Source organism: Cuculus canorus, chromosome 6 (assembly GCF_017976375.1).
Source record: "Cuculus canorus isolate bCucCan1 chromosome 6, bCucCan1.pri, whole genome shotgun sequence".
Classification (NCBI taxonomy): domain Eukaryota; kingdom Metazoa; phylum Chordata; class Aves; order Cuculiformes; family Cuculidae; genus Cuculus; species Cuculus canorus.
This window is the reverse complement of record NC_071406.1, coordinates 42,884,537-42,910,652: the sequence shown is the minus strand read 5'-3', so window position 1 is coordinate 42,910,652 and position 26,116 is coordinate 42,884,537. Positions and strand designations below refer to the sequence as shown.

General features: G+C 46.8%; 1 protein-coding gene, 1 long non-coding RNA gene and 1 other non-coding gene across 5 annotated transcripts in view; 2 read left to right on the top strand and 1 right to left on the bottom strand.

Moving 5' to 3' along the window:
- LOC128852459 (germinal-center associated nuclear protein-like) overlaps positions 1-21,853 on the bottom strand; it is a 25,299-nt gene extending 3,446 nt beyond the window's left edge. The window contains exons 1-24 of one of the 3 annotated variants that reach the window (XM_054069241.1): positions 21,568-21,853; positions 20,063-20,277; positions 18,926-19,004; positions 17,278-17,425; positions 16,003-16,199; positions 14,902-15,041; positions 14,223-14,420; positions 13,739-14,007; positions 12,901-13,063; positions 12,188-12,348; positions 11,059-11,303; positions 10,148-10,323; positions 9,114-9,214; positions 7,588-7,719; positions 6,868-6,981; positions 6,210-6,362; positions 4,153-4,350; positions 3,746-3,814; positions 3,191-3,325; positions 2,623-2,776; positions 2,236-2,494; positions 1,767-1,864; positions 628-1,018; positions 274-531 (exon numbers count right to left, since the gene is read on the bottom strand). In XM_054069241.1, the coding sequence (XP_053925216.1) occupies positions 274-531; positions 628-1,018; positions 1,767-1,864; positions 2,236-2,494; positions 2,623-2,776; positions 3,191-3,325; positions 3,746-3,814; positions 4,153-4,350; positions 6,210-6,362; positions 6,868-6,981; positions 7,588-7,719; positions 9,114-9,214; positions 10,148-10,323; positions 11,059-11,303; positions 12,188-12,348; positions 12,901-13,063; positions 13,739-14,007; positions 14,223-14,420; positions 14,902-15,041; positions 16,003-16,199; positions 17,278-17,425; positions 18,926-19,004; positions 20,063-20,277; positions 21,568-21,835 (4,321 nt within the window). In that variant the 5' untranslated portion in view covers positions 21,836-21,853. Of the gene's footprint in view, positions 1-273; positions 532-627; positions 1,019-1,766; positions 1,865-2,235; positions 2,495-2,622; positions 2,777-3,190; positions 3,326-3,745; positions 3,815-4,152; positions 4,351-6,209; positions 6,363-6,867; positions 6,982-7,587; positions 7,720-9,113; positions 9,215-10,147; positions 10,324-11,058; positions 11,304-12,187; positions 12,349-12,900; positions 13,064-13,738; positions 14,008-14,222; positions 14,421-14,901; positions 15,042-16,002; positions 16,200-17,277; positions 17,426-18,925; positions 19,005-20,062; positions 20,278-20,668; positions 21,315-21,567 lie in introns of those variants that run through there. The other 2 variants (XM_054069238.1, XM_054069240.1) reach the window with 2 other exon arrangements.
- On the top strand, positions 8,211-8,292 carry TRNAS-GCU (transfer RNA serine (anticodon GCU)). The gene has a single exon. It is a non-coding gene; the product is annotated as a tRNA-Ser (tRNA).
- On the top strand, positions 21,605-26,107 carry LOC128852460 (uncharacterized). Its single transcript, XR_008450294.1, has 4 exons — positions 21,605-21,744; positions 22,379-22,523; positions 22,870-22,980; positions 25,270-26,107. It is a non-coding gene; the product is annotated as an uncharacterized LOC128852460 (long non-coding RNA).
- The last annotated feature ends 9 nt before the right edge of the window (positions 26,108-26,116 follow it).

Here is a 26,116-nt window from a genome sequence, read left to right as displayed (position 1 = left end):
AAAGACACGGACCATATCCCTCCTCTTCCATGCAGGGACAAGATTTTCCAGCACAAGATCAGGCCAAGTCATAAGCCACACTAAATATATGCTCTGAAGAGCAGAGATGTGCAGTAAAGCACAGTGTCATTCCGCAGCGTGAATGAGAGGACCAAGAGCAGAATTCCCTCCCTGTTATGTATCACTAACTGCCACATATAAAGGCACAACTGTCAAATCTTAAATACAGCTGCACAAGAAGCATCATCCATGCTGTGGAAGGACATGCGATACCTGGAGCAATGGGCAGTTTGGGTGGTTTCCAGTCTCTCAGTTTATGATCAATGCAGGCTGCCAAGATATCATCCCAAGGGATGTCATCAACAGAAGGTCCATCTTCATCAGAGTTCCCAGATGTGTTGTTCTTCCACTTCTGGTAAGTTTTGCTCAGCAGATTCTCCACTTGAGACAGGATCAGTGGTCGAGTACTGGACGAACTAGCAATCTGAGACACATACTGGAAAATCATGTGGCAAACAGGACGCCAAGGAGCTACGGATTAAAACCAAATCAAATTGAAAGAATTTGTGACAGAGCCAAACTACCCACCTTACAGCCAGACAGTTCAACACAGTGCAGAGCACGTACCACCTAATGGAGGCAGATCCAGGTATGGGATCTGGAAGAACAGCACAGCCTTTTTCAGCCAGGCCAGATGATCAGGCATGTTCCACTGCAGGTGAGGCAACAGCTTGTTACCCCCACGCTCTGAAAACTCAGTAATAGGCCAGGACAAGTCACAAAGATGCTCTGAGGATGCCACATCAGAAAGAAACTGCAGCACACTGTTGTACAGCTCAATGATGACCCCAGGCTCCTGAGACGGCAAGCCAGCTGAACGCCTCTCTTTCCGGTCATGGTAGAAGCGGTTGCCAAATTCACATGCAATCCCATCCTCAACATACTCCTGAAGGGTCTGACTGCAGAGCTCAAGGGAATTAGGGTACTGGGAAACCAGCCAGCAAACAGCCTTGGAGATCTATGACACAAAAGAGGGGTGGTTCAAACTGCTCTGGAGCGATCAGGACACTAAATATTCAGGAGTGCAACCCTAAGTTTGACTTAACACTATTCAAAATACTAGGCAGCAAAATCAACTATCATCAACCCAACATTTGCAACAATAATCCTCCAGTCAGATGGTCTGAGTGATCTCACAGCAGCCAGAAGAGCTACAAAAGCTCTCTGCCTTTCAGGAGAGCAGGCTACAGGCTACAGGCTACAAGGAGTTGAAGGCTACAAAGACTTCCACATCACTAGCACTTGTCTGTTGATGCAGCAACTGTACCCCTGCCTGTCAACACAGGCAGCACAAACAGGAACAGATTCACCACATTTTGGTCTCAGTGCAGTTTTCAGTGTTACTCAGAAGCAATTATCTTTTATGTAGCAAATGCTGCTGGTCTCTAGTCATTTAGACTAGAGAACAGTCACAAAGAATAGAAAAGCAGCAAATATTTAACTTCAGAATATTTCTAGCCAATGTTGGAATCACTATTAACAAGCAAGTATCAGACTCCAACAAATTCAGGTGTGTGAAAAAGCTGGCAAGAGGGCTTTCTGAACAAAAACTACAATAACAGAAAAATATCCCACTACACAATACTCAGATGCAATTTAAGCTACTAAGAACATAACAATAATTCCTTATAAGACATTACAAATTAAGACAGGTTAATGATAAACCAGTCAAGTAACTCTTAGAAGTTCAAGGTTACTGTTCTTACCCTTCTCGTGCCCTGTAAGTCATTGATAGAACCTGGAAGCTCAACAATGGTGTAGTCTGAAATAAGCTGGGCTGAAATCAAGTCCTGCAGCATTAAACCTTAAAAATAAGAAAATCCACCATATACTCACTTGTTCTTTCTCCCGGTGTATCTCCTACTCTGACCTAGTCTCACACTCCGCATTACATTCACAGCTCACTTCTCTCCTCCACCCTTTCCCACAGACACTCAGGATCAAATACCGTGTGCAAAGGAAAATTGGAAGCCAAAAGAAAGTTCATTTCTTTCCATATTGATCAGTTCTTAAGGCCTTGGGATTTCTAGCAAAGCTTTGAAAAGCACTGTGCCTCACAGCATCTCTTTACCTGATGCCCTATTTGAGAGACTGCACTAGACACAACAGTTCTACGGGGGCAGCCCTGAGCACTCACTCCCATTGTTTCCTCAAGGCACAGAAATAATTACATACCTTCTTCTACTTCTTTCTCTGTGGCCTCCTCTTCCTGACCAGGGACAAGGACCACCAGGGGAACTAATGGATGGAAAGGTTTGGCCTGAAGCAACTGTTTCAACTGCAGTAAAGCTGAAAGCCAATAAACATCGTCTTCTGCAACATCTTCACTCCTCACTCGAGGAGGAAGGAGAAGGATGAGACCACTGGTTCCAAGCAAGTCTTTCTGCATTTCAGCTGTATCGAGCTCACAGTCAGACAGTGCACCATGTGCCACCTATGCAAGTAACAAAAGACACAAGTTATGTAACTAAAGCTAAACTTCTAGGTATTTACTCCATCGACTGGAAACAAGTTCCATCTTTTTTCAGACATTTTCAAAATCACAAAATTGTTCTCACCTACCTTTATACATACACCAACTTTAATGCTTCTGCTCCCTTGCATGCCAGGAGAATTAAATAGCGTTAGCGTTTGAATTCTATTTTCCGTATGCGACGTGTTTTTTCTCCAGTTTTTGTCTCCCATAAATTTGACTTTCAACCAATCCACCAGTACCCTAGTAAACAAGAAAAGTGGGCTTTTGGTGTACTGAGTTTCTTAATTAAAAAAAAAAAAAAAAAGACATCTTAGGGTTTTAGCACCAATACCTCTAAGGCATGACAATCTATAATAATCCCAACCTCCACATTGCTTGGGTTTAGTTAAATAGCTATTAAATGTCTCCACACTGCTACATATCTCAAGGTTTTCTATTTTCAGTATGAGAAAAAGTAATTCAATGAACAACATTAGAAGACAGAGACAGCTAAATTACAGCTGTATTCTTTGGAGTACTCTGGAGGAAAACAAACCCTGGAAATTTGACATGGTAGGGGAAAAAAAAAAAAATAAACCACAGGACAAGGACCATATACTCCCACTCCTTTCTGAGTACCCTGCTCGAGAAATGGATCCAGCAATAAACTCTTACCTGCTGTGATCATCCTTGGCATATTCCTCATCACTTGGCAAAACCAACAGAACCTTCCAAAATACCTGTTCTTGTTCAACTGGAATATGTTCAGCGATTAACGAGACAAGATCCAGGGGAGTCCAAGCTAAATCACTTAAAGAAAGACAGAAGCTGGTGAAAAGACGCCCCAGTGCTAATTCCCATGAGGTCAATATTTTACTTGCTTCGAACTAGCTACAATACTATAATTAGTTACCACCCAGTTCAAACAGTCCAAACTCAGAGCTAATTTTTTAGATTTGTTGTCCATCTATTTTGCCATAGAACAGATGCCTTCCAGAATTGCAGATGTTTAATCTGTTACCCGAGTCTCACTCTGGGGACTGTGGGACCCTGTACGCACCGCTTTACTTGCACACTGCTCCAACACACACACAGGCCACTGGAGTGCATGAGAAGGCTGCAAGTGGACACTCGAGTACGATTTGCCTTTCCTCACTGACATTTTCAAGAGCTCTGGCATTTCTGCTACAACTTGCTTGGAATGAAAACAAGGACCAAATGCCAACGTACCTTAACAATTGCTGGTAGAAGTGCTGAACTTTCATTTCATGCGCTGTCTTGTCTCTCAGCAAATTCAATCTGGAAACAAAAGATTCTTGGTTGTATTTCTTCATCTAAAACAGCTACTTTAACCAAATTTAAGAAACACTTACTAAGACCTTAGAGGTACTTTAGAAACTGCTGCTGTTACTTTAGAAAGCTGCTGACATTTTAGAAAGCTGCTGTTGATGGAAGAAGAGTTTCTTTAGGTTTGCAGTCTTTGTCATGGCATTTGTACAGGAAAGGTCTTTTTGAGGGTACTTAGGAACAGTTTTCCAACAGCATTAATGTTCACAATAGAAGAAGAGGGCTACTCTGCAACTTGCCCCCCAAAACTCACACAGAATGCCAACTGCTGTCACTGTAAGTATCCTTACCTTATGGAAGAGATCCCCAGCTTTCCTCCATGCCCCAGGTCTACCATTCCCTTGCACAAGTTCTCCCTGGATATAGGCCACTCTGCACTAGGGGACAGTACTTTCAGGCTATTTTTCAGATCCACGCAGCAGGGAGCAGCAGGAAACGCCCTCATTTGACGTTTCAGCTTTCTCCGAGCTGCCACAGCCTCCCTCCACCTTGGGAAGAGAACAGATAAATTGGTCATGTTAATAAACTCTTCTGCAGAACAAACAGGTTTTCTCACTTTGCTCTTCAGACTAGATTGGGCTCTCAAAGGCCCCACAGTCAGTCTGCCCAGGGGTGGGTGTGAGGGGGCGCTGCGGGCTCAGCCTCTATTTCTGCACACGGCCACAAAGTCACAGCTCCAACAGAGCAAACACAGGGTGAGACAAGACCTGCCAGCTGTACCCAGGCAGTCTCCACACAGAACAGCCTTCTGCCCCATTCGAAAACAAACAATGCAGACAAAACGGAGCAGCATTCTGCTTAGCAGGATGCATTTGCATCAGTGGCCTGGCAGATCACATGAGGGAAGCAGGATTGCTCCTCTTCCATCTCATCCCTTCTCAGCTGTGCCACACCTTGTCCTGTGCTCTCCAGGCAAAAGTTCAAGCAGTTTTCTTTCCCTGTTTTCAGCGTGTTTACTTCTGGCACACAGAGCTTCTTACAATGATCCCTTACAAAGCTTCTTCAAGATTTCAAGCCCTTGCTGAAAATCTTTTTGCAACAACAACTGCAGTTAAGAAGGGCATGTCTCTTTCTTGCTCTGTTTTTGAAGAACATTTCAAAAGGCAAATTCACCCACAAGGAGAGAATATATAATTAAAGCTTTAGCATTAGGTGTTCGTATATTTTTCTACGACCAAACAATTCAAAATATGTGGCAGCCAGCAGTGTTACAACACAAAAATGTCAATTTATCAATTAAAATTCTTTTACTGTGTTTCCTCTGGTATTTTCAGGCTGCAAAAATATTTCTGCATCATTCAGTTAGCTTGACCGCTGCACGTACACTTCTTTAGGCTCCTCCTTAGTCTCTGCTATTGCACTGAAAGCTATCTACACACGCCTTGAAGAGACATATAAACTTAATTTTAAGACAGAAAGAACTCTGCTAGGTAAGGTGCCCCACACAAAACAGACTGGCCTGCTGCTTGTCCTTGTCCTAGTGGTGAGAAACGTCATCTGAAATGCACCACCATCTGGCTGCACTCGGAGAAATGGATCTCTGCCTTGGAGCGCTACAACAGCCACTGAACACTTAGCACACATCCAGAAAAACAAGTGTCCAACAGAAAGACTACCAGGAGAAATTCTCACAAGTTTGAAAAAATGGAACTGTTGGAATGGGTCCAGAGAAAGGCTATGAAGATGATCTGACAGCTGAAGTGCCACTGCACAGGCTGAGAGAGTTGGAGTTGTTCAGCCTGGAGAAGGCTCCAGGGAGACCTCGGAGCAGCCTTCCAGTACCTGAAGGGGGCCTACAAGAAAGCTGGGGAGGTACTTTTTACAAGGGCATGGAGTGATAGAACAAGGTGGAATGGCTTTAAATCAGAGGGGGAAAGATTTAGATTAGACGTTAGGAAGAAATCCTTCACAATGAGGGTGGTGAGGCACTGGCACAGGTTGCCCAGGGAAGCTGTGGCTGCCCCACCCCTGGAGGTGTTCAAGGCCAGGTTGGATGGGTCTTTGAGCACCTTGATCCAGTGGGAGATGTCCCCTGCCCATGGCAGGCGGGTTGGAACCATATGATCTTTAAGGTCCCTTCCAACCCAAACCATTCTATGATTCTATGTTTTCCCAATAGAATGAACTGAACTCTCCTATCGAGCACCTTATGTGACTCTGCTGAGATGCGCTCCCCACCCCACATGCGGCTGAGTCCTTACTAGAGGCTGGTGATAAGACTGTCCCCTTATCGGGAAGACAAGACACAAACAGAAAGAACATAACCAAACAGTTGTAGATCAAACTATTAATCACTCCTTGTCGGCGCTCCCAAGAAAAGCAGTTGTACCACAAGGCAGCAACTCACCGTTGCAAGTACTTGCAGAAACACTGGAGCTCCTGAAGGGTTTCCTTAGCAATCTGGAAAATCTCATCATCCAAAAAGAGGTCCATGATGTGACCACTGACTTCTTCTGAACAGCGGGCAATACGAGCTTGTCGGTCTCTTTCTAAGGCATATCTAGTTCAAAATGAAACAAAGAAAGACCAAGTGAGATGGAGGCTGCAGCAAGCGCCAATATGGTTAGCTGAGGTGCAAACAGGCAAGACTATCACGTTTAGCAAAGCAGAGGGATTTTTCCCTACTTCTACTCCACAGCCCTTCAAAATAAGGACTGTAATCAGTCAGAGGTCATTCAAGTGTTACACTGATAGTGGGGTCCCAAAGAAAGGTCTATGAGACAGCCCACAGCCGAGCCCTAAGGGAGTCAGAGGAAAACACACACATAGGGTAGCCCTGTCCTAGACAAAGCTTCTAGCCCCTGGAAAACCGCCACTGCCCAACACGGCACGGCTGCAAATTGCCAGCTCACTGTAAGATCGAGTAAGCTTACCCTCTCGTTAAAATAGTTTATTAAAGATGACATTAGAGAAGACCAAGCAAGAAGCCCACCTCTGCCTGACAAATTCTTACGCTTAGGAAAGCGCCCTACAGCACAGTACAACATAGATTGTGTTGTACGTACTTTAACTGATTGGCTGAATCTTCTTGAACACTCTCCTTTATTACTTCTTCCATTAACTCCATACCCACCAACTGGCTCAACTGCTTTATTAACTGTTCTCTTTCCTGCTTTTGCCTGGAAGGACAGAGAAAAGGATTTACACAAGTGGCAAGTAAGAGTGGCAAATTTTACACAAGTGAAAATATTTACACTGGCAAACCTGCTGCGAGTTACACAAGCACCACACACAGTGTCAGACAGTTAATTCGCCAAAAGCTGAGCTCCCACTAGGTGGTTCCTCTCTCCAAAGATAATAAGCTTTGCATGCAGCCAGATTTCCCTCAAAGATACGGATAACAATGGGGTTATTCTATTCTTACCCCAGTAAGCTACAGAAAGCCACCTCATTCAGAAGGAAGAGTTCCTGCATGCAGCAGAGCCAGGATGCATCTCCCACTCCAGAAGCTCTGCGTGAATAAAAGATCCCAAATTCCCACCTACCACTTTCATAGTGGCTCTCTCGGGTCACCAAAATATTAACTAGCAGATCACCTGAGAATGCAGAAAGGACAGCCTGTCTATACGATCCTAGGGCAGTTCAAGGTGAGACAAACCTAAGTACTGCTGGCATGGTGGGAAGCCCCAGGGCCCGAGTATCCGTTCAAGGACTCGAGTTGACACCAGCTGTTTTAGAAGGGTGTATAGAGCCCAACCTGCCCCACAGCAAAAGCAGCAACTTACCTCTCTTCCTCCACTCTGCGCCTTTCCTCTTTGACACGCTCCCTTTCTGCGCTAAGCACGCTTCCAGCCACTTGTTTGAGACTCTCCTCCACCACTTCAGTCACAAGTTCCTCCACAGTGGCCTCTGAAATGCTGTGCAGAAACAACAACTCTCTTATCAAAGACAGAAAATTTTAATTCAAATTTTCTCAAGCACACCTTTGCTCTGCTGTGGTGGGCTGCCTCCAGCCACCGGCCGAGCACCCGCACTGCTACTGGCTCGCTCCCCCAGTATTGGGACAGGGGAGAAAATACTAAGTACAAAAGCAAGAAAATTCACAAATTGAACACAAAAACTCATGAACTGAACTGACAAGACAGTTCAATAAGTGTTTAATAAGTGAAGGCCCCACTCAGCCCAGCTCAGCCCCTCACACCCCTCTCGGCCCCACACACCCTCCTCAGCCCCTCTCAGCCCCACACAGCTGGCTCAGCCCCTCACACCCCTCTCGGCCCCTCACACCCCTCTCGGCCCCTCTCAGCCCCCTCACACCCTGCTCGGCCCCAATCAGACCCACACATCCCCCTGCCCGGCTCAGCCTCTGGCGGCCGCAGTTCACAAGGGGCGGGGCCAGGCCGCGCGGGACGAGGTGGCCGAGTGGTTAAGGCGATGGACTGCTAATCCATTGTGCTCTGCACGCGTGGGTTCGAATCCCACCCTCGTCGGGGTTTTTGCCAGAGCATGGTCGGTGGCACCCGAGCCTGGTGGGATCCAGTAGCAGGTGCCCAGACAGTTCAGTAAGTGAAGGCAGGTGTGGGGAAAACCCCACAGACCCGCCAGGCAAAACAAGGGCAGTCCTCCACCCCTCCCACAGGCAGACCAATGCACAGCCAGTCCCCAAGCAATGGCTACCCCCAAGCCACAAAACTTCACCACCTTCTTCCTCTTACCCTGTTTTATTTTATGACATCTGATGGTATGGACTATCCCCATGGTCAACTTGGGTCACTTGTTCCGGCTGTCCCCCTACCTCCCAGCCCCTCACTCACTCACTCCCAGTCTGCTCACAGTGGGGCAGAGTGGGAAACCAGGAAAGCCCTGACACTGTGTGGTTCAGCAAGGACCAAAACACTGGTGCGTTAATAACACTGCTTCGCTCACACACTCATATCTACAATTCCACCGACTGCCTTTAAAGGGAAGAGCTATTAGAAGTGGAGAAGCAGTCAGATTTGGATTTACTCCTCTCATCCTGCTTTGGGCACCTTCCATTCCACAACACACACTTCTTGTGGCAGTGGAGTCAGTGTCACGCAAGGCAAGGTTTACAGAGGTTTGCAGTCAGCTTTTCCTCAGTCTAGCTGCTGTGCAGCAGAGAGCTGACAGACACCTGAAGAAAGGTCTGCTTTTCCCTCAGCTGTATCTGTAGGCCTCCTTCCATCGTATACCTCATGTTGCTTAGTTTATGACTCCACTTGGGGTGCTGCTATGGCAAATTGCAGCTCGATGGCAGACTCCAGCAGCACCAACAATAAATGTTCCTTACCAGACGGCAGCAGTCACGTAGGCCACTCCTGCTCTGCCAACTTCTCTGCACTCTCCTTTGAGGACATCCTGCACAAGTCCGTCTACCACTTCGGCGATGTCCTGCAACACAGCAGAGGAGGTGGCTGAAGCAAGATGCAGTCCCGCTCAGGACAGCCCCGGCGCACACATGCAATGGGAGCAGACCTTGCAGCCTTGTTGGACTGTAAATGGCAACACCACCTGTATTTCTACTTACAAACTGAACTAGTTTAACCAAATACAACACCCTGGAAATTTTAGGTTATTGAGAAGGTTAATAACAACCCAAAACCAAAAGCAGCTTTCTGCAAGTCAATTCAGGAAATAATAGCTAAGGAAAGTGAATTTGAGAGGGATTCCTATTTTCATACTTGAGTTTCTCTCATTTCAATTGATTTAATTCCAAATGGCCAGGTCTAATCTTCACTGGAATGTAGCCATATTCAGGTGGAATATGGCAGCTGTACTTTACAAAGCAACGACACACTGAGATGGGTTCAGCATTTGTACATATCTGAACATGCGCAGGAGGGAGAAAAAAGGGCAATAGCACAGATACACAGGGTACGCATTCAAGACCCAACATTAACAGTCAATCATAGATCCACAAGAAGAAACCTTGTCATGTCTCACTTGAAATGCGTGCCATTAAGAAACAGCTCACTGTCATTTAGTACAGCAGTTTACCTATGAAGTCAGGACAATATCCTTCTACATTTGCTTTCTGACTCCCACTAAACAGACAAGACTGTTTATCCTATGAAAGAATGCGGGCAAGCACTGACTCTTTCAGGCTTGCACGTGAAACCACTCAAAACTTTCTCTTTTCCAAACAGTTCAAGGAGACAACTTCTCAAAATACCCACAGCACTGAAGCAGGGATGGTCTCCTTTGGCTCTGCAGAACATATACAGATTCTGGAGATCCGAAACAAACTAAGAGAACTCACTTGTCTTTTATTATAGTTCACAGGTCTTTCTCAAATACTTCACGATGGTTTAAAATTTTCCTTACCGTGTCTGTGTAGAGAGGCTGAGGCTCGGGCTGACCAGCAGGTTGGGAGACTGCCTGCGCGAGAGGCAGCATTGGCACAAGCTGATGAGGTAACAGCGAGGGCAGAAGATGAGCTGGGGTCTGGACTCTTACTGCTGCCGCATCTAAATCCATGCCTTTGCCTTCCATCCTTCCTTCTTGAGAGGGGGGAAGAGAAAAATAAAGGAAACCAGACCAGTTGCAAGTAGAAGCCAAACTATTCTTATCTTCAAAAGCTGGCTTGTCTGGTAAATCTCATCAGGTCATAAAACAAGTCCCTAACAGAAGTTTGCTACCTTAAAATTAAAAAGGTAACTATAACATAAAAACTAATTTGCATTAATAAATATTTTATACAAAGCAATACAAAATGTCATTCACGTTACCTCCAATACCAAGAACACATATTTTCAGTAAAACTGTTTTAAATTAAGTACACCTAGCACTGACACACACCTCTTGACTAAATATAAAATATCTGTACTTCTAACAGGAACTAAAAAAGCATATGTCCAGCTAACTTGCACAATACAATCACACACAGACTGTGAACAAACAATTGCAACACAAAATCTGCAAACCGAAAAGGGAAGTTGGCTGTCTGAAGTAGCCAAATAACTACTACTTAGTTCACATATGCCAGCAAAATTCCACACGTTTCCCTGTCCATTTCCTGTATTGGGAACTGTATTGTACTAATCAGGTTGTTTCTTAGCTTTTACAGATACATAAGTACATTCAAATCAAAACATGCTTTCATAACATCCAAGTTTCCAAGCAATTTCAACCCATACTGGCCAAGAACAGTTTCTGCTTTGTAAAATAAAACTACCTACAGCACTGACCCAGCAGCACGTTTCTGAGCAGTATCTACAATGCGCGCCTGTTCTTACCAGTTGCTTCCACAATAGATTTTTGGCTACTACTGGCTTGATCCACGGAGGTGTTTCCGCCGGTATACTTGTTCTGTTTGTTGAAGCTAGACACAGGCACGTGGTGAGGCACCGAGGTCAACGGCCCACCATTTACAACTTCCCCCACCAAGACAGTTAGCTTCTGGCTGACAAACATTGATTTACGTGGTTTGGGTAACCCATCTGGCTCCAAGAAAGCTGAGCGATTCAGCTCCACATAAGCACTGGAAGGGAAAAAAAACAAAACATAGGAGTACATCCCTCAAAGCACCAGTAACCTATAGGCTTTCAGCTGGACAGCTGAGTGGAGCAAAGCGAAACAGCCCCTGGGTACTCAGGATTGCTCCCTGTAGCCTAGATCTAAATCTTTGGCTGGGAACAGAGCAGGGAAGGCAGAGAACACTGTTCTCCCAGCTACCCTCCTAAGACAGCACAAACTGCATTAACGTTTCTGGGCACCCGCATGGACTACTTCGTCTCTTTCTCCTTTAAGCATTTATCCGCAGCGTATATTATCCACATACATTTTACCTAGACTACATTCCACATGATAGATGTTATCCACAGAAGTAATTTTAAATGCTACAATCTTCTTCCAGTCACGTGATGAAGCTGCACCGTTCAGCTTCATCACGTCCCACACCCATCACCATAACGCCAGTTTCCTCAGAAGGAGGAATCCTGTATCCTCATTTCCTACTGAACAGCAATGTACTGCAATTCAACTGCAAGATAATCAAATCCTTGAAATCGCTTGTTACCTTATGGAGCCAAGTAAAAAAAAGGTGTACAAGTGTAAGAAAAGATATTGGGGGAAGTTACAGTAGTTATAGGGATACAGATCCCATTTTTTGAGGGAAAGATGCAGAATTTAAGGACTTTTCATCATTACAACAATATAAATAGAACAGATTATTAAAAAGTTTCATCCATTCTTTATCCTAGTGCTTTTCATGCAGAAACCAGCCCCTATCCTTCACCTGTTCTTTCTTTTTCCAGCTGCATAGGCCAGGGGCAGCCTGTTCACATTAATGCTTTGTGCCCAGCATCGGTCCGTCCAACCCCACCAGGCACCTCAAGACACAGATGTCCTTTTCGTTGCTCTTACCCTTCAAACACGCTCAGGCCGTAGTAACTGATAAAATCAGTTGCTTCCTCACCATCTTTGAACAGTAGCATGCGGACCAGGTGATCCAAAGGAAACACCGTACTTCTTTGGGTGCTCACAGTATAGGCAATATTGAGAGATTTGAGAGCATCTTTACGAATCTGGAGGAAGACAAAAGGAAAAGCCAGGTGACTAAGTTAAAGACCCCAAAAAAGCTACAAATGCACTATAAATGTGAAAACGCTGTTTAAAAAGAACTCAGTACTTTATCAAATACTGCACAAACAACTATTGAGGCTTAACTTCCTTTTTAAGTTCTATGCTTTCTAGCTTCTGCTCTTTGACAGTGCTCACTTTGAATGAATTTACAATTCTTGTGCAGGAGAAACCCTTGCAAAGTTTTCTAAGAGTGCAGTTGATATTTCCTTTGCAAAACTCCCAGGCCTGTTTCTCTGCTTCCCAATTATTTTCAGGGGAAATCGTAAGTATTTGTGCACAGTTGTGGGGGGAAAGAAGCTGAGAAGAGTTTTTTAGCATTTGCCCTTTATATCATGGCAGATTTTTTTAAACACTTCTGAAGAAGCAAGATCAAGATTATTTTCAAGGCTAAATATCTACCCAAGTGTTCTGCTCCCTGAGATTTCTTCTCAAAAGTCCCAGACTATTTTACTGATTAACAATTTAAAAAAAATACTCATCTGCCTTTTTCTTACCTGGCTGAAATAACAGTGTAAGAGACAGGCATTCAGATAGGAAGCTGCTTGTACTAACTTGAAAAACCTCACAAAGTTGTTGCTGTTTAATGCAGCAAAAGCTTGAACTGCAAACCTAACTTCAGGAGAGTTTCTAACCTCTGGACGAAACTGCTGTACTTCTCTGTGGAGATAAAAGACAGAGACAAACCTTTTGCTTCAATATTTACAATCACAACTCAATAGGAACCTGTAACAAGACGGAAATAAAACTAGAAGCTTTAAGCAAGACAGGTAACTCCAAACCTTTCCAAAATACACAGCTGAGAATTAAATTTGCAGCATTATTTATTGATCATGAATCTCCTAATGATGCTTGCATCTCCTAATTAGCACGCTATTATTTAGGCACATCACTCCAGCATCTATGGACGAAGGCAGTTAAGAAATTGACTGAAAAAAGCAAAGTATCACTCTGCCCAGAAAATGTTTTTCGCTTGGTCCTAACTGCAGATAAAGCAGTGAAGCTTGGATATCACTCTGGGAAGAGAAAAAAAATTCCTTGACTGAGAAAAAGGAAGATTTACCTTTTTTTTTCCTCCTTTTACTACCTGCAGAAGCTCTAGCAAGTTTTTCAAGGAGAAAATAAACAAAGCTTTTTTCTTTTCTTAAAAAAGACACTTTTTAAAATTACTTGCGGAAAAAAATCCAAACACGACCACAGTACAGTTTTTTCCTTTTTGCAAAAATATTCTGCAACTAAGCTCTTAATTTCCATTACATTTTGACTGTACTTAATGCTAATCTCAATTCTTCTCACAGGCAAAAAATAAAAACAAGCGATATCTGTTGTTCTTACCTGAGAATGTCGCCCTTGTTGAGATTCAGCAAGACATTATAGCCTCTGAACTCCGATTCGCTCTTGCAGTAAACCCCCTTGTTAGCCAGGTCCTGGTACATCTCCTTCAAGCTCTGCAGGCATTTAGTCATGTTCTCATTGTTGATTTTGGCATCAAAGGAGGACATGGGCTCTTCACACAAGTGGTGGGCACAATGGATGTGAAAGCGAGTGCACTTCTCAATCAGAGACACCGTTAGCGGGTTGCAGAGATGTTGCTGGGTTATATCCTAACCAGAACGATAAGAGAAAGCATCACACCAATATTTAAACCACAACAGAGCATAGTCATCTGGCACTGCCTTTGAAAAAGCATTTCAGCTGTGCTTTGAGTCACTTTGCAATTCAAAACAGTTGAATTACTATTGCTTTTTGCTTAACTTTTTACAGCATTACATGATCTTCTGCTCTCTGTCATCAAACACTTCCATCCGCTAGTGCTTACCTTTCTTATTCCACGAGTTCTGTTCCAGACAAAGTCATACCATTCTCGGTAGTTTCCTTCTCCTTGATCCATAATGTTTGTCACTAAATAGTCCATGGTCATGCTCAACACCTCAGAGGGTCTCAATTCATGGGGCAAAGGCTCCTCCTGATCTGCTGAAGACCTGCTGTATTCCTTGATTGCCGCTGCATGATCTACCTGCGAGATGTGGAGAACAGAATCAAAGTCCAAGGACTATGTTCAACTTTTCACGAGTAAGAGGATTTCATCCCATCCATGCCTTTACTTTAGTAAGGAACAGACTACTAGTTTTTCCATCGTTCACACTAGCAGCCCACGTCCATTCTGCTACAAAAGCAAGTATATCTTATTTTCTCTTATGACAGGATCCTGTGTGTTTACTGAGCAGTCTCAAACTCAACTTTCCATGCAGTGTATACTGTCGCCCCACGGTTTTAGAACCATAGCTCTAAACACCTGTCTGAAGCCAAATAAAACACATGACAGAGGGGCAAAGCAATTCTAGAGCCTTCTTGTTTTACAATAACGAATCAGCCAACAGATCTTTTCCACCAGAATTAACCCTATAATCAACTAAACAACACTGACAGCTTTATACAAGCCACAGTCAAAGAGATGTCCTGGGAATAACAAATCCCTGCGTGCAGAGAACTCATACCTTGTCAGATCCCAGAAGCAATTCAAAGATACTGAGTTGGTTTCTTGTCTCCCTCATGTAGCGCTCCTTTTCAGGACACATGTCTGGGCAAGTGCCAACAACGGTTTTTGCTTTGCCAAGATCGGTCCTTTTTATTCGTGCTAATTAAAACATGAATAAATAAAAAAGAACAAACATTAAGCATCTCTGTTTCGATTTCATGACAATTATTACCCTGACATGCCAAAAGGCCCCTGAGCATGCCAGATGCCTCAGCTGGAGCCTGAACATCAAGTCAGTGAACGGAAGTCAAGAAGTACATTGCTGAGGCAACAGCTCACAAAGAGCTGACAAGAAAAGGCCTCTAGAGATTCCCATCCTATCTCTACTCAGAGCAAGGCTGAACCCACGCTCTTGAATGGTCAGAAGCTCACAGTGGGTTCCCCCACTCTGAGGCCTTTCCCAGGGCTGCACTGCTCCTTCGGGGAAGCTTCTCCTACCATCCCACACGGATATCGAGAGTTTTGCTGAAAAGATTGAAGCCTCTAAAAGATACACAACGTTTTGTATCCTAACAGCTTATCCTGCTTTATTTACATCCTAACCAAGAACCAGTCATTTCCCAACTCCATGTCAAGTGGCTGAGAAACTGGTTTGTCAGTATTAAGAGATCTTAAATTAAAACTAGGGTCACAGCTTTGAAGTGGGAAGAAGAGGGCGGAAGGGTTTACAATCCACCACTGTGAAATAAAGGGCCAGTTCTTCAAATAATTACCAGCTGTGTAGTAGTTTGAATTTAGAGAAACAGATAGGCTTTGGGCAGCTTTCTTCAAAGAGCCTGCAGGGATGCAAAACTCCCTGCACGGCCTCCTTCACAGAAGGACATCCCGCTATTCACTTTCCACAAGAAATACACATGTGCAATAAGAAATCTAGGGCTTTGTGTGTTCTACAAGAGTGAATGGATACAACAATCCCACACAATGAAGAGTGCTTTACAGACTGCTCCATGTTAAAGTCTCTTTAAGGCCATGCCCATAATATTACAACAGCTTTGCAACAGACACCAAACACTTCTTTCTGGCAGAGCAGTAGATGTTACGCTCTAGCTTGTGTAATTACCTTGACGCATGATTTTGTCCCTTTGGTCCAAAAGACGGTATCTTTCTTCAGATGTTTCAGCCACTAATCCTACCAGGTTATTAAGAGACAACAATGAAACTCCCAAGGCATCTGAGCTCTGTGCTTCTGAACTGGAATCAAAGAGATCTGCTTCAAACTGCAATGCCTTTCTAAGGTTAGGCTTCTTTGCTGGAGAACTGAAAATAGAAGATTTTTATCAATAATACACTAATGCATGTCCCGGGCTTCATCCATTCACTGTTTCTCAGAGCATCAACATCTCTGTTTAGAAGAATATGTGGTTAACAAGGCCACGTATCAAATAAATATCTGCATGTGAAGGTGGTTGTGAGCTAATGCTAGTGCTGGGGGTTAATCTGGTTAAATCCACCACGCTGCCAAGCGTTCTTGATTTGCGCTGAGAGCCTTGACCTTTGCACTACAAAAATGTTATTACTGAATCTGTCTTCAGCTGGACAGAACCAGATGGCTGTTGCAGCAGTTCTCCATCACTACGGCGTAGTAGTTTGCATGTTAAACCAGGAACAAGCCTGCTCTTTGGTGTGATAAAATGAACGCTTTCTATAGCAACAAAGATCACTAATAAAAAGATTTCACAGGGCCTGTATACAAACATACATCTAAATCAAGGAAAGCTCATTACTTTATGATATATTACTGATTTTATAATAGTACGACTTTTCTCAAACTAGACAGGCCACTAAAGTACCACAGGAAGATGACAACCTCACTGCTTCAGCTCATGATACAGAACAGGATGACACCTGTACAAGGACTCTTCACTTCAAGGGAGACAAGACGACGACCCAAACTCACCAGCTACTCTGAAAAGAGGATTCCCATTCCACAGAATGGTAATCACCTACAAGTGAAACTACTCGCTTCAGAAGCTCATTTAATCCTGACCATAGAACAGTGCCATTACTGCTTGGCCTATTCTGGCTCTGCACTGTTTCATTCAATTCCCTTATGCCTCCCTATCACACCTGTTGGTTCAAACTAAGCATTCAAAAGAAATATGCAGACAAAAAGATTTAAAGGCCTTAATAAGCAGCTAGAAGTACCTTTCTGACAAAGTATGAGATTTATGAGCTTTTAATTAAGCCAAAGAGGCACACATGTGAAAGAAGCCTGCCAGAAGAGACAAATAAGCACACTGCCAACAAGAACACGACTATTCGGCACATGCTGGCCCCTATTCTCCCCCTTCTATCCTGTTTGCTGCCAGGTGGACTCCCAGGGGAGCAGACATACCTTTTAACAGGCATTACACCGCTGGCAGGCGATCTTATTAAGGTTTTCCGAAGAGGGGAATGCTGATAGTTTTGCTCTTCATTGCTCTGCCTTCCTTCATCTTCGCCTGCTTTCTTCTCCTTGGATGAAAATTCTCCTTTTGCTGGACCTGAAGCGACATAAAAACATCTTGTCAGATAGTTCAAGCAACAACTCCTTTTTTTTCCCCCATGGTGGTGAGCAGTCAGGTTAAAATAATCCTATTAGAAAATAAAACTGACGTCACAGTTTTGCACACATATGCAAAACCTCCAGGACAACTTGCAGTAGGCGCTGTACCAAGTCACTCTACCAGCTGCTTCCCTGTTCTATCAAGAGTAAGCTTTTTTTAAATAAAATATCACTTAGCAATAACCACAACTGGTCACCAGATTGTCAGTAAATGAATTCTGATCAACACCGAGATTTAATTTGTCTCAGGTTTGGGATATAATCCAAAAATCCATAACTCTCCATGGGATATGAAATCCATTTCAGCTATGTAAACCACAGTCCCCAGTGTTCCTGCTGAAGTGTTTTGAGCACTCATTTCACACACCCCAGCTCAGACTGAGATTGGCAGATCTTCTCAAGACTTAACACCTACACGCTGCAGAAAGGAACAATTTCTTCTCACAGAAAAAAGTTTTCAAACAGCTGCATTTCTTAAACTCTCTCAGCTCAGTTATTTTAGAATGCTGCCATTCACATTTCTACAGACTTAATCACACAACAAAATTATGAAGGCAAACAGGTCATCCCTGTAGCTGCTGCTTCAAGATGTTAATTTTCAGGAAGACAACTCCACGGCTGTTCATTTTCTGGAAGGCAAGGTTGTGGTTGGGCAAAGCTGTGGTGAACCGTCCACCTGTGACCGATGACGCGTATCCCCAGCCTAGGATCTCAGAGGTACACACGCGGCATTCATAAAGCTGAGGAAAGGAAAGCACTTGAGAGTTCAAGTACTGCCCTTGCAGGTGAACAGCCAACAGTCAAATCTGCACTCGCCCTAATTTCATGCAGGGTCTGGAATACAAGTTCCCATTTCTAAGCTCAGCTGTCTGGAGGTTTGCATCTCTTTCTGGCTCAAACAGCATGCAATTGTTGGTACGCAAAACTGCAGCCTCGACAACACAGACATTCACTCCAGAGTACTCCTTAAGTTAGCTCTGGGAACACTTTCAGGAACGGTGGAGGCTCACCCCCCAGTCAGCGCTCTGAAGCAGGCAGTGAGGTATTTGAAACTGGGTTTTCTTAACCCCCAGACAATATCCTATTTCTACATAGGAGCACAAAGTTAACACCACCATATCCCTCTCGTATGGCTGCAGAAATAATTTCTAAAATCCCTTGTAAAACTACACTGTCATTTCAAGCATCTGCAGCCAGCCAGGACATCAAATATGACATAGAGCTACTATTTTCATGCTTCTGTAAAGAATAAATTTCAATGCTCCCAGAAGTTTTGTGCATCCAACAGCCTGAGTAGCAAAAGTCGAAGAGAACCATCGTACTTCTGGAGCTGCAACATTCCCGCTATGGAGACCATTGGCGTGTCATTCTCTGCACAGCAGGAAGCGAGAACAGCGTGATTGGTACCCAATAACCCTACCTGGAAACACAGACTTACTTGTTTTCTTCTTCTGCCAAAATGTTACGATGTCTTTGTGCAACTCCTTTGCTTTTTTTCTGGCAAGAGCTGCAGAAGCCTGAAAGGAAACAAAAGCAGAATATGAAAATTATTACCACCACAACAGCAAAATGCACACTGCTGTTTTTGCGAGAGAAACGTTTGCCAATTTCTACAAAATCCTGTTTACTGCATTTCAACCTCTCACTCACACACAACCAGCAGGATAAGGCAGGCTGCCACAAAAATCACTGCTTTTTGCTACAGACAGGTCAGAGCAGTCAAGACCAAAGCTGTGTTTTGAAGTACAAACCAGAAACGCCACTGTCTCCAAACTGGCTCCTGGACACACCTCGGAGCTGATGTAACAGCAGCACTTGCAGTGAGCAGGTCATCCTGCAAGGAATGCACAAGCTCCCCTCACCCGCCCGTCAAGCTGCCAAGCCTGAGTGAGAATGCAGCGCTGCATGGAATTCAGGTTTGGGACACAACAAAGAGCAAAGATCCATTTGGTGTTTGAGTGGGATGCCAACAGGACAGCTAAAGCCAGGCAGAGCTCTTACAAGTCTTATGAAGAGCGGCTGAGGGAACTGGCGTTGTTTACCCAGGAGAAGACGAGACTGAGAAGAGACCTTATTGCTCTCTACAACTACCTAAGAGGAGGGTGCAGAGAGGTGGGTGTTGGTCTCTTCTCTCAGGTGACAGGACAAGAGGGAATGGCCTCAAGCTGCATCAAGAGAAGTTCAGATTGGACATTGGGAAAAATTTCTTCACAGAAAGGGTTATCAAGCACTGGAACAGGCTGCCCAGGGAGGTGGTTGAGTCATCGTCCCTGGAAGTGTTTAAAAGGCGGGTAGATGAGGTGCTTGGGGTCACAATTTAGTAGTAGACAGGTGCAGTTGGAGTTGGTGATCGATCAGGTCTTTCCCAACACAATGGTCCTATGATTCTCTTGCAGCTAAGGCATTCTAGGTGCAGCTCAGTACACTTCTATTTCAGTGCTCACATCACAAAGCTTTCCCCCAAGAGAAACACTGACAGCATTACCACAGAGGAGTGTGGCTCTCACCGGAGTAGGCCCTATCCCGGGCACTTAGACCCACGCCTGCTCCTTCACCCATCGCCCTCGATACTTACGTGATCGAAAAAGTGGACAACAGCCATTTTTTTATTGCGTCTGGTCACGACCCGTCGGACTTTCACAAACTGGCTGAAGTGCTTCTCCAGCACCGTCCTGTCGTTGAGGTAATCAGGGATGTTCTTGCACTGGATGGAGGTCAGCTCAGCAGGGTTCAGGCCCCCCGATCCCTCTGCGCTCTCGCTGCCCCGAGCCCGGCGGGCAGCTGTGGCATCTGCCAAGAGAGGAAAGCCGCTGCCTCAGCAAGCGGGGCTCCCCCAGCCCAGCCTACCGTCCCACGGATCTCCCCAGCCCGGCCTACCGCCCCGGAGGGGTCTCCCCCCGTCAGCCCAACACTCTCCGAGATCCCCATCGTTCCCGAGCCTCCCGCCCTCAGGAGCGCGAGTGTGCGCGCCCCGAGCCTCCCGGGCGGGGGCGCTGCGCCGCCCGAGCCTCAGCCTAAGGCTCCGGGGGTCTTCCGGCCCCACAGCTCTCCTTCCCCCCCGCTACAGCGTGGGGGTCCCTCCCTCTCCCCCAAACAGCCCACTGCCCCGGGGGGGTTCCCGCACACCGCCCCGGCCCACCGTGCCAGGGGTCCCCCTTCCCCCACTCCGTCCCCCCGGTACCGTCGCGGGGCGCGTCCCGCGGGGCGGCGGGCGGCTCGGGGCCGGGCTGGCGCTCGGGGTCGGGGTCGTGCCGGTCCCGCTGCCCGCGGCGCTGGCTGCGCAGCAGCTCCTGCATGGTGCGCCCGAAGAGCGCCCCGGCGCGGGGCCGCGACAGCACCATGGCGCGCTTCTCGGGACGGCTCCGCTCCCGCTCCCGCTCCTCCTTGCGCTTCACCCCTCTGGGCGCCGCCTCCTCCGCCCGCGGGGACGGCTCCTCGGGTCGCGCGAACGAGAAGGGACCCCCCGCCGCCGCCGCCGTCGCCGCCTCGAAGCCGACGGGCGGCGAGAAGGTGAAGGCGGGCGGCGCGACGGGCCCCTCGCCCGGCGCCCCGCGGGCGCCCAGGTCGCGGGGGGGGCGGAAGCTGAACCGGGCGCTGCCAAGCGGCGCCGCGAAACCGCCGACCGGGACCCCGGGGGGGGCGGCGGCGGCGGCGGCACCGCTACCGGCCTGCCCGAACGCGGCGGCCTGGCCGAACCGCAGCGGCGGGAAGGCGAGCGGCCCGCGGAATGGAGTCCCCGAGCTCATGGCGGCCGCCCGGCTCCCCGGATGGAGCCGGATCCCGGGGGCGGGGCGGGGATCGGTGTCGGAGGGGGAGTGGAGAGCGGGGAGCGGGGAGCGGTGCCGGGTCCTGGGGGGCGCTGCAGAGTCGCGGGAGCGTTGCCGGAGGCGTTGTCCCTGGACCGGTACCGGATCCCGGGGGACGCTGCCGGCGGCGGGGTCTCGAGGGCGGTGCCGGGCCTCGGGGGCGGTCCCGGGTCGCGGGGGCGGTCCCGGATCCCGGGGGCGGTGCGGATCGCGGCGCTGCGGCAGCGCCCCGAGCCCACCGACGTCCTGTCCTTCCCTCCTGAACGGCGCTTACCGGCGGCGCCCCGAGCCCACCGACGTCCTGTCCTTCCCGTTCCACCGCCCGGCGCCGGGGCAGCTGCCGCGGCCGCGCTGCCGTGAGGACTGCACCCGCGGGGACATCTTCCTGGGCGTGGAGCGCATCCACCGGCAGCGCCGGAACTCGGGCGAGGACTTGGACGCCGTCCTGGCGGTGAGCCCCGCGCCCCGGCCCCGCGGCCGCCGCAGCGCCTGTCGCTTTCTCTGTCCCCGCGCGGGTGTCGGCGGCGCACGGGCTCTGCCATCGGCCTGCGGGGCGGGCGGGGGCGGGGAGCGGGCAGGGGCGGGCGGGGGCGGGAGCGGGGGGGAAGGGGGCGGTGTCCGGGATCACACCTCTGCAAAGAGCACTGATGGGATCGTTGTCCCCTGCCTTTCAGGGAAAAACATATAGAAACTCTGAAATTTATGGAAAGAAGGGCTTGTTCTTGTCATTTTCTTGGACGCGTTCTTCCCATAGCAGCTCCCTACAGCACTGAAAAGCTCTGTGCTTCCTGGTGTGTTTTGCTTAGCTTTTAAATTTACCTTTCTGCGGTGATTTGGTTCTCTTTGGGAAGTTAAACTATGCGTATCTGGGTGGGAGTAGCACGTTGTCCCATCCCTTGGCCCTATTAGCTTTTCTGGCTCCTACAGAAGTTTGTTTCCCTTTTTATAGGTGAGACAGGGGCAGAGAGGGTAGTGTAATATTAGCATTCCTAGTGGATGTTTAACTGCAAGTAATGCTAGTTGATACTATCTTTTATCGTGTGTTTTTTCATGCTCGCAAACGCTTTTCTTTGCCATCTGCTCAGAGTCAGGTGGCTCCTTCGTTGAGCAGATCTGTGTCCTACAAGGCTACATAGAAGGGTGGAAAAAAGGAACATGGGAAGAAAAAATTGATGAAAGGCCATGAATTGATCAGCTTATGTACTCCAAAGAAAAACAGGGCTATTACAGGTAACATCTAGCTGTCCTTTCAGTCTACCTTTTTGTTGTATTCAGTGGTGCATTTGCCTGCTCAAACAGAATAGACTTGTGCAGTTATTGTAGCGTTGTCTGTGAGCCTCTGGATACTTGAGGTTCACTTGGTTTTTAAAGCCCCATCAATAACGAAATCTTGGGTTGGTACTAGAAGGTGTAATTTTAGGAAGTTGTTTCATTCCAGAACAGTATAAAGGAGCTGAATGGTTTTGTGTACATTATCAATCATCTCCCTAAGGTGTACTATTAATTTGTTTCATTATATATATGGCATTAATTTAAAATACAAGCCTGTGAACCGATAGTTTGTGTTCCCTTCCAGGGGACGGGTCTGGGGTTATGAGGAAACGCAAGGCCTAAATGTCTCCTGTTTGTCTGTCCAAGGATCTGCCTCTATTGTGGCTCCCATCCCTTTGAAGAACACTTCAGCGCAGTGAGTTGCCTTGTATTACTGTTTCTCGTAGCGGGCCCACGAACCCGTGGGTGCTCTTCCCACAAACAGGCGGGAAGAGCAGGGGGAGCTTAGAAGCAACATCCCACTGGTGTGGTACTTTATCACCGGGTTGCTGTAATCTGTTAAAATTGTTAAGAAAGGAATGTATATTGTAAGAAAGGTCAAACTGTAAGTTAGGTTAAAAGCTGCAGTGCTAAAACCTCAGAGGAATCAGCCTCTCTCAGGTAGCTGTTTCCTCGCCACGCTGGGTTTACCTTCCCTTCCTTTACCCTTTGGTGCTGTGTCAAGAGGGCCGAACAGAGTGGAATCAGTGTTTCCCAAGCCTTAGGATTTAAGGAAAGCGAGCAGCACATTTTGTCTTTCTGCTCTGAGGTGCCTCTAAGATGATGGGAGGAAAGGGAAGCCCTCGAGATGGAGCATGCTTATATTATCCCAGTAGCAAGGTATTTTCAGTCATCTGTCACCCTGTAGCAACTGAAGACATGGTGGCAGAGCAAAAGCTCCTGGGGCACAGGGGAGAACAGGAAGCGGAAGTAATCGCTGTCTGTGACTACATCAGGGAAATAAATACATGGGAGGGACACAAACCGTGTAAGCTGAAATGCAGTTTTGCCATGAGAAGCAAAACCATGCAAAAAATTTGACACCAACACGATTTAATTGGAAGTGAGATGAAGGTTCCCCTCGGCAGAGCAGTGGGGAATCTGTATAGTACCTCGCGCTGGTAGCAGAGGAAGCAAAACCAGGAGCCTTGTTCTGTTTGTAGGAGTTATACCTAAATCTTTGCAAGTGACAGCAGGAAATGGGATTAAATAAACCATTGAGGTCTCCATGCCTAGCCCCGCAGTTAACTCTTTCACAGCAACTATCAAAGGTCTGGTGATGAGGAAAGTCAAGAGGAAAATTAGGAGTGATGCTCAGGTGTTCCTCACATGCAGACAAGGTGCCTTATCTACAAGATTTCTCAGTCAGACAGGAAAAAGTACCATTATAACATCAATGAAAGGGCAGCTACATTGATTCAAGTTAAAATTAGCGGTTCGTGGTCTAGTTTAGTGTGGGAAATCCAAGAATGGCTAAAATCGTCTGGGGAAAAACATGAGAAATGGGCAAATGTTGTATAATGCCTCCCCTGGGAGTCCTGTCACACCCTTCAGGTTCATGGTTGTAGGGATGTTCTGAGCCAAAAGTGATTTTCCTAGATCCTGCATTGAGTCCATGGATGTGGGCAGCTTCCCTTTGAATCCACATGCATGCTGTTAGCGTTCTGGGGACAAGACCTAAAGGTTTTGCACCTGCACTGTGCATCCTATGAAAATCCATCTACTTGTGTAACTCCTACGTGCAAGCATAATCTAACATCCCTTTACTCGTGGTGTGGAAGAGACGGCTCTTCCATACTCGCCTCTAAGCCATGCGTGAATTTACATATCTCTGTCATGTTCCCCCTCAGTTGTCTCCTCTGCAGCTTGAAGAGCCCTGGCCTTGTTAGTTGTTCTTCACGTTAAAGCCATTTCATGCCTTTAGTCATCCTTGCTGCTGTTCTCTGAACCTTTACAGCTCAGGTGGGTCCTGCACACTCAGTGTGGGTAAACCATTACAGAGTGGTGTAGTGACAGGCTCTGTTTAGCACACTCTTTTTTTCTGTTAATTACTAATGTATAAGCTCCTTTTCCCGACCTCTACCGAGTGTTGCCTTGATGTTTTCATCAAACCGCCCTCATTCCTGCGCATCAATAGTTAGCGTAGAGTCCGTTAGTTATCAGGTGGAGCTAGTATTTTTTTTTTTTAACAGATGCACTCCTGCATTAGATTTCCTCCACTGCTTTAATGGCCAGTCATCACACTACTATCATTCTTCTCAGCAGGCCTTTGTCTTTGCTACTCTGAGTGATTTAAAATGATCCGCAAGCTGTATCGCCCCAAAGTTCATGCACGCCCTTTTGTAGGTTGTTTAGGAATATGATGAAGAGCTGATCCCTTCCACTTGTGACCAATGAGAACTGGGCATTTATCTCCATCTTTAAACTCATTTTTAATCTATGTGAGACCTGCCCTCCTGTGCTGTTGCTGATAAGTTTTCTTAAAAGCCTTTAATGAAGGCTGTCAGGAAACCTGGTAGGCAATATCATAGAATCATAGAATCACTAGGTTGGAAAGGACCCACTGGGTCATTGAGTCCAACCATTAATAACACTCCCTAAACCATGCCCCTCAGCACCTCATCCACGCATCCCTTAACTCGTCCCCGACTTTTTCTTTTATCAGAATCACCTCCCTGGACCTGCTGCTCATGCCGTTTCTGATACAAGCCAAGATGCCATTGGCCACCTGGCACTTAAGATCACCTGTTCCATGACTTTCCCTGGCACTAAGGTCAGACTGACAGGCCTGTAGTTTCCTGGGCCCTCCCTCAGACCCTTCTTGAAGATGGGTATCACATCAGCCAGCCTCCAGTCAAGCGGAACCTCCCCAGTCAGCCGGGACTGCTGGAAGATGATGGAAAGGGGTTTGGCAAGCACGTCTGCCAGCTCCCTCAATACTCTTGGATGGATCCCATCTGCCCCCCCCCCAGACTTGTGAGTGTCTAATTGGGCAAGTAAGTCTCTAACCACCTCCTCTTGGAACATGGGAGCTTTGTTCTGCTCCTCTAACTCCTGGGTATGTTCACACAGGCAACAACTTTCCTTACTACTAAAGACTGAGGCAAAGAAGGCATTAAGTACCTCAGCCTTGTCCTCATCCTTTGTCACAGTTGTTCCCTTTGCATCCAATAAGGACTGAACATTCTTTCTGGTTCTCCTTTTATTGTTAATGTATTCATTCCTGGGCTGCATTCTAAAATGATGGAGGCCCATTGGGGTATTGCAGCATGAAATGGAAACAATACTTGAAGTTGTTTTGCTCGGCGCAGCTGTAGGCTTCCTCACGATATGGAAACAGGAAGGCCAGAATAAAAGCAGCAGAAGGAAGAACTGAAACAGTAAAGCTGCTTGTAATACATGGTGGAAGAAGGTGGGAGACTGAGGTGTTGCCCTGCTGGGAAGGGGCAGCAGCTGGAGAATGCGTCTGCCGGCGGGTTCGGTGCCTGGGCGGAGGAGTGGAACAACCTGAG